The 8,087-nt window shown below is 40.6% G+C and overlaps 1 protein-coding gene across 1 annotated transcript in view; it reads left to right on the top strand.

Moving 5' to 3' along the window:
- Positions 1-8,087, top strand: part of LOC146584657 (ubiquitin carboxyl-terminal hydrolase 12-like) — a 31,101-nt gene that overhangs the window by 2,824 nt on the left and 20,190 nt on the right. Inside the window, exon 2 of the mRNA XM_085324287.1 lies at positions 30-59. Coding sequence (XP_085180413.1) covers positions 30-59 — 30 coding nt within the window. The remainder of the gene's footprint in view (positions 1-29; positions 60-8,087) is intronic.

Below are 8,087 nucleotides of genomic sequence, written 5' to 3'. Positions count from 1 at the left end.
CGCGCGGAGCCCGATCGTGGCGTGATTAGGCAGAATTTTTCACGAAACTGCGCGGCCGCGTAAGTAGCAGTGCGGCTCATCTGGCGCTGAAAGGCGGGTGACAGAGCAGAGGGTTGCAGCCCCTTGACGGCGCGCCGTCCAAAGGCTTCGCGCTCCTTCCTGGCGGAGAGCGCAAGCTGCGACAGCAGCTGAACTGCCGAGTTCCGGCGCCGGCAGAGGGTATTCAGTGCTAGTGTTTTGCTTTTCCTGTACTGACTACTCCAGCTGGGCAAACTGAAGTGCTGTGTTTCACCTGAAACGGTATCTTATGCAAACCAGATAGCAGGTTACAGTGTCAGAAGAGGCTCCTGTGTACCAGCTTGCTGGCACTGATTTCAGAGGTGTGCGCAGGGTGTATGGTTTTGTGCTTTTCCTTTTCATCAATTTAGGTACTGGGTACTGACTCTCAGTTTTGATTAACTTAAGATCCAGTCAAACAGAATTTTGATGGTGTTATACAAAGCTGAGTGTTTGGAGTTTCGTATTAATACTTATTTTAAAAAGAAATCTTTCTTGTTAGGGAAATGGATAGCTGGTATTATAGTTTCAAGTTAAATATTGCAGAAGACTCTCCAGAGCTACGTAATTCACTAATCTCGCTAGATTTTTCAAAATAAATTGTATCTGTAATTCCCTGTGACAAACATAGGTGAAATTAAGGTCATGAGAAGTGTCTGAATCATGACTTGGTTGTGGAGTTCCCTACCCCAGAGGCAGGTGATTGACTCAATCCTGTATAATATTTTGGATGCGTTCCTCAGATCAGCTGACTGAGCCTGAGATTAAGAGGGCAAATGTAAGGCAATGCATTTGCCTAKGAGTGCGCAGCCAAATGTGAATACAATCGTTCCAATGTTTCGGTGATTGTCTTTAGAAATTTTGGCTATAAATATTCTATATTGAGTTAATTTCCTCCCTGGCACTTATCTTAGTGTGGTTTGGGAAACTAGAAGCCAAGGACTTTGCTTTACCATATTAATGTCCGTTCTAAAGTTCTATTTTCTTCAAGAGAAGGTTTTTAATGATTATATTCTCAGCATATTACAGTATTGGGAAGCAGATCCTGCTTACTGCTCTTGCCTCAAGAGAAGTTATTTTTACATTTCACTACAAAGTGTTGAGCAGTGCTGCTAACACAAAATAATTGTTTTTTTCCCCCAGAGAAACTTGCTTCCAGCTCCGTTATGTATCCATTTCATCAAATGTTATGGAATTTTTCAGRATCAGCATTGCAGGTGTATTTTCTGGTTGGCTAAACATACAGTCAAGTTTACTCTGTTTCTTCTGCAGCTAGCACAGGAAATCTAAGATGCTAGGTGCTATGTTTAAAGATTGAATCAGTTTATTTGCATCTACGTGAGTTAGCATCTAGTAAATAAAAATATTGTTTGCTCTGTTGTAATGTGAATGTGAAAAATCTAAGCTTTCTTTATAAAACCAACATAAATGGTGCCAAGAAAGTCTACTTGGGAAACTACTTTATTCAGAGTTACACTGATATATAGTGCTTGCACAGTACTCTACGTCTTTTTAGTAAAATACTCAGTTTTTACAACACTTCTAGTCACTTTCTGTGTTTCAGACTGGAAAATTGAAACACAGGTTTGTGACACTCTGGCTCCTTTGCTGGTTGCCAGCGTAAGGGCTGGTGTTCCTGACTTTGCATCTTGCAGTMGCTCCCATATTCTGTAATGTCTCTTTAAAAATTAAATTCAATGCCATAACTACATTACTATCTGCTAATGAATTCAGACTTTAATCAGATCCCCTTCTCTAAAATAACTTCCAGATTTTTGCAGTACAGGTATCTCTCCTGTGCCTGGCGATCATTGCATTTCCTGTATGTCAGCGCTGTCCCCTTTTTGCGATTGCGTAACATTCATGTGGCAACTGTAGCGTTGCGAAGACTGGAAACTCATAGGAAAATACATGTTAATTTGAATGTGATTCATTGCTTGGTAAGGAGACCAACGCCATGTGACAAGACACATCCCGAGCCAAAAGCTGCCAGCTAGAGCTCTCTCTTTTTTTTTTTTCCTCCCCCCCTCCTCCCTGTGTCCCGCTTGGTTTAATTTTGCTTCCCAGCCAGCCCTTGTCTTTATTATGTAGTTCAGGAGCTTTCCTTTTCTTTTTAGAAGTGACTGCAAAATTAACTAGGAGTGGAAAGTGGAAAGCAGTCTTTAGGCTAGTTTTTCACCCTGCTCTTTTCACTTCATGAAGAGTGCTTACTTCCTGTCGCAAAAAATGTGTAAGATTGAGTATCTTACACACGCACAGTCATGGGAGAGATTTAAATCCTGCCTTACTGAGGAAGGACGGCAAGGAGGACAGAGCAGCATGGTTCTGGCTACGTTGCCTGAACCCGAACGTGCCTGCTGTGCTGCAGAGGGCTGGAGGCCTCTTGGTTGGCCCGTCAGCTGTGACAACCAGTTGTAGGACTGAGGCTTAACCCAGCAATCTGAGTTGGGAGTAGTGGGTTTTTTTCCTGCCCCCCCCTTGCATTAATGATAGCTTTCTTGACATTTGGAGGAGCAAAGGATATTTTCCTTCCTCAGGCTGCTAATTTGGTGAAAAGTTTTTAGTAAGTTGAAGTATTGGTGTTTTTTAGTAAGCTAATTGGGGACGCTTCCCAATAGATTCATGTCTAATTATTTACTAAACCGGCAAGACATGCCTGAAGAACTCATACCCAGTATACAAATTGGTGGTAGTCCTGTTCTGCTCCTAGGAGTCAGTACGGCATGGATATAATTATTAACTTCAGCAGTAGTGAAAAGATGACTGAATCATTTGTAAGTAATACATTTTCATTTGCCAGCTGAATAATTTACATTATTCAGTTCCAGCAGGGCTTTCATGTTACTGATGTGCAAWGTTTGTCTCTACTGTTGTTTCACCTACGTTTTTAGAACTTTTAGTTTTACGAGAAAAGTAACATTGGATGGGCAGCAGGCACATTTCTTGAGGTTTGGGGGGTTTTTTTGATTGTTTTTTTGATATTGTGCAAGAGTTCTGAGCAACCACATGGATTGAGATTTTATGCTGTCCCTGTGTCTGTTTTGATCTGAGGTTATCTGTAAACTTGAAGATTTCATGCCTTCACATAATTCTTGTRCCATGGAGTACTGAGGGAACTATGAGAAGTACATGGTTCATTATTTGAAACTAAGTATTAATTATARTAGAGGAGCCTCTAGTATAGGAACTATCACAATTTAAAAATAAGRTATGAATGTCTGGGAAAAGATGATAAAACAGCACAGTAAAGGTAGTGCACAGGGTGCCCTGTATTACTGCACGTTTCTTGCTTTGTTCATTAATCAGGACTTTTAATGAATGTTTTTAAGACATTGAGTGTATTTGTATTTATATACATATCTCTTATATCTTGTACATCCATTCCAATTAAAAAAATAAATGGCTTTCAATATTTATTCTTACACATCAGTTTGGGAGTATACTTGTTGCCGAAATACCAGGCTGCATTGCAGATCACTCTGTCTTGTTCCTTATATTGTGTTTTATATTTTCAGCTCCTTCCCTAGTGATTTATCCRCTTAACTTCTCATGCATTGAGTTGTGAATACGTATACATTAAGATCCATTGATGGGCCCTGTGCCCAAATTTCTTTGCTGTCATACGTCTATGCCTCTTAAACTTGTACTTGTGTAACATCTGAAATTGCAAGTCATTCATAAGTCTAATGTTTTGCCTTCTGTCAGCAGCCACTTCCTCACTTCTCGTAGTATCGTTCTGGTATCATTTAACACCGACGTGTGAAGATCGTGCTAAAATCCTACTACCGCTCACAAAAAAAAAAAAAAAAAAAAAAAACAATACTAGGAAATACTGGGCCTTGAATACACCTACGGGTCTGTGTGTTTGCGCGTGTTCTTGCCGTACTGCCTTTTAGCCCTCACTGAGGGCCGTGCTGGCAAGACGCATCTGTGCTTGTGTATGTGTGTTGTCACCKGGCCAGTGGAGAGAAAGCCCAGGTGGGGAAACCTTGCAGGGCTCTTTCCAGGTGGATGAACTASCTGTGAAGGGTTCTGTAATCTTGGAGAGAGTGGCTGAGGAGGGCAAAATAGTCCGTTTCCAATACCGCATTTCAAAAGTTAAAATTCAGATCAGTAGTTCTGTATCTCCTACCCTTAATCCAGCATCCTTTCTGCATGTTGTTTTTACAGGAGCCTACCTTTACAGTCTAATTTTGAAGAGCATAAAATTATAGAATTTCACAAATATTTATGTCTTCCTTCGCTTTGGTAAATAAGGCATAGGTCCCATTGGCCTTACAAGACTAGCTCCTAACTGAATAAACGTTTACGTGGAGAARCTTATAAAGCATTCTGTATTTAAAAATGCTTTACTTAAAACTGTATTTCGGATTTGAAATACTTGGTGCTGGCAACTTTATTTTGAAATAGARTTTTGTAGTTTGACTGCAATCTCTATGATATTGGTAGCAGCCAGAGTGCTCTGTAAGCTTTACTCCCTGTTGAAGAGTGGGCAGAGACAGTAATTTCTGTGTGCAGAATATTSAGTGCAGATTAAGAGGAGTCAGTAGTATTTAAGTGTGGAGTCTTGGGAAGCGCGTGACACCGCACTACCTGCTGCTTTCAAGATTATCAGTTTGTTTTGCCTGTATAAGCATACCAAGTGCAGGAATACAAAGTTCAATTTACCATAATTTGCTCTGCCTAGAATCACAGCCTGCCTGAAAAGGGATAATTTCAAAACCTAAATTGTATATGTGGGGTAGCTGAGCTGACAGCTCTTCTTATCTGTCTTCAGTGCTGCACACAACCAAGACGTTTTGAAAGATGGGGAATTAGCATCTAATTTTGAGGTTTGAAAAATCATGGCTGTATGTTTTATTAACTGTTTCAGAAATACAACACCAGTTCTGCTCCCTTGCATGCTCCCCCACGTGGTATTTTTAATAGTCTTGAACCTGGGCCTATTATCACGGCTACGGTAGCRAAGTAGATGTAGGCAGATCTTATGAAATGCGTCATCTCATTCAGATTTCTTCCCTGACAGGTTTTAAGTAGCTCTGGCTTGGCCTATTTGGTTTTATTGTGTTGTTGTTGGCTTTTTAAAACCATTCTTTAGTCATGCGGTATATTTAACCAGTTTTTCTAATCTCTAGYTGTGCATGGTGGTGTCCCTTGGAGCCTTCCTGCCCAGCTTGAAAGCCACTTCCCAGCTTTCTTTCAAATGCTAAATCTTTTCCTGCTCTAACTTGTTTTAAAAAAAGTCAAATGAATAATTAGAGACTCCAGCAAGACTTGTACATTGGATATGTTYTCTATATTGAAATCTCTCCTAGATCTCTTTCCCATTTTTGCCTGATGACGTTGTTCTTTAGGGAAATGGCTTTTGCAGGCAGGTGCTTGCTGTGAGCTCAGTGGGAATAAGCTGGTTCCAGTCCAAAACCCGAGGTGGTGTACTGCTGTGCCCAAGCTAACATATCATAAGGCACTTTTATTTCAGCTGGCTGTTATACCAGTAACCACGCTATGCAGCTTTTGAGTGTGCATGCACCTGTAATAAAAGTTTAGAAATATCTGAAGTTGCAATGCTTTAATTACTTTATTGGAGCTGAACTCTAGTAACTGTAATGGGAGCAGAATGAAAGGCTTGGAGAAAAAGTATGTAATGTTGAAATTAATACTTTGCACTGAACTAAAAAATAGCAAGTATTTTACCTTTGAAGAAATGCTGTTTCCATGGACTCTGTAGAACTGTGAATGGATAATGTTTTAAATTAGCTGATTTCTCTTTAGTTCATTAAAAGTAATCTGGTGACAAAATTAGTCTTCTGTGTATTTTAGATAGGGCTAAAATAGTTGAAATATAGGCAAGTGTAGGAAACTACACTTTATATAATATTCAAATAAGAATTTTTTGAAACTCTTAAGAGTAGTAATGTATGTACTGATGATTTCAAGAGTTTCTGCTCTGAAGATACCTTACTGTCTACAAGTAAACTGTAAATGGACATCTAAAATGATGGCGTTCCCCAAAATATATGCCATTACTTAACCAAATTTGTCATAGGATCATTAATATTAAAAAGAAACAAACTGCAAGTTCCAGGTTGTAATTCTGGAAAAGAAGAGAAGGGCTTCGCAGTTCTAGTTACCTTCTTTTCTTGTCCCTTAAGCAACTGCTTTATTCTTGCTTTAAAAAAATCTAGTAATGTTGGTTTGGTTTAGATGTGTGAAATTTTCCATGTCCCTTCTAATAAAGTAGACAAATCGTTAGTAATTCGTCCCATTATGCTGAGCTAGTAATGAAGCGGTCTATAAATCCGTTGATAATCTTGTGTTGTTATACAGATTTGCTTGCATAATTTCAAGAACGCTGTGTAATTCGAGCATGTCAGAAATAGTTCTTGCACCGTATCAGCATTTAGTGAGTATTGTAATGGATGTATTTTCTTTGCTTGGTGTCCCATTTCTTTCGCCATAGTTTCTCGTTGATTTATTACGGTACTGCTCTCTTCCAGTCTATCACATGCATCCGCAATGCATCCATTCACATAATTTAGAAAACATATCCAATTTTTAATAGCTAGTGGACTGTGCTAATAACGTGAGACACTCCATCATCCAGGCAAAGCCAGGGTGAAGCTGGTACCCCCCCAGACATGTAGGGCTCCTGCCTGCGCCCCCTCTTGCTCAGCCCGGCAGGGGGAAATGCTGCAAACTGCTCCAGTTTCCCGTAGCAAATGTCGAGGCTGTTGCAAAGGTGTCAGTGGGATCTTCCCACTCATACCCTTTCCTCTTGCCTGCTGTGTTTTTTTCCCCTCCCCTCACTCATTCTGTGGCTTCCGCGCCTCTCTGCTCGCTCTCCGTTCAAGCAGCGGGACAGAGCTGACCTGATTATTCTTGACATGAGTTCTGAGTAACAGCAGCGGTACTGACCCGGCCTTGCGCTAATTTTGATCCTTTTCTTACTGCAGCTATGGCGGCAGCTGCTTTGCACTTCTGCGGTCTGCCGGCATGCTGATGAAGAGCACGACGCTGCTTTTTTAACCATTCCCAGGTCTGTAAAGTTACCCGTGTAACGTAAAGCGTAGGTACTTACCAGTGGAAGCGTAGGTCCCTCAAAGTGGAAGTGTTAGTTCAGAGAGGATAGTTGGCTCGTTCTTGGCTGAGCTTTGTGGAGGACTAGGACTGCACTGAAATACACTGAAAATTTGTGGTACTGAAAAGGGGAAGAAAGTCGTAATTTTAAGCTGAAACCATGTGGGTGCTGGGTGTGTGACTTAATCTACAGTCTACTGATGAGACTACCTTCTGTGCTACGCAGTTGTTTTCAGTTGTTCCCCGCTGTACTTTGGTTCATCAGTAGCTTCAGAAGAGCTCTTTAGGCCTGGGCCGTATTTTAATTTCTGCCGTAAAGCTACTCATATAGGGAGAAAAGCGGTAGCTTGTATTCACCTTCCAACAGTCATTTCCCTTATGCTTCTCGTCAGACAGGCAATGCAATCTGTCGTCCCTCTGTCTACAGGAGTAGTTATGCATGCAAATAATAAAGGCATACAAGTGTTTAAGCCCCTGGAAGGCAGGGATATGTTTCCAGTTTCTGCAGTCAATTTAATCTAGGCCAGACAAACTATTCGCATGCTTTGCAGGACTAGTCCTGCACTGGTTGAAGAGATGATAAGAATCCGCAAARCTTGAGTATACTTCTTTCTTGTCTAGTTTCAGCGATGCAGTAAGTTGACAGTGTAATCTGAGAAATGAAGTCTACTATGTTTTTTTTTTTTTTCCCCCTTGCATGGTGTATTGAGCTGGAAGTAAATCTTTAAGACTTCTCTACTGAGTAGAAAAGATTCACAGCTTCCAAGTTACTGGACATGATACATCTCTATTGTGTTTTTGATGGGTTATCCAGTTAAAATTTCAGCTATATTGTAGGATCACTTCACTTGTGATGACTTGCTTAGACAGCTGCCTCAGGCATGAGATTTTGAAACTGGGCTTTTCACATCCCTTTTTGCTTTACCAAACTCAACAAAAGCTGCCACAAAAAA

This window comes from Rhea americana, unplaced genomic scaffold (genome assembly GCF_003343005.1).
Source record: "Rhea americana isolate MKP2758 unplaced genomic scaffold, rheAme1 scaffold_90, whole genome shotgun sequence".
Taxonomy (NCBI): Eukaryota; Metazoa; Chordata; class Aves; order Rheiformes; family Rheidae; genus Rhea; species Rhea americana.
This window is presented reverse-complemented; position numbering and strand designations above follow the sequence as displayed.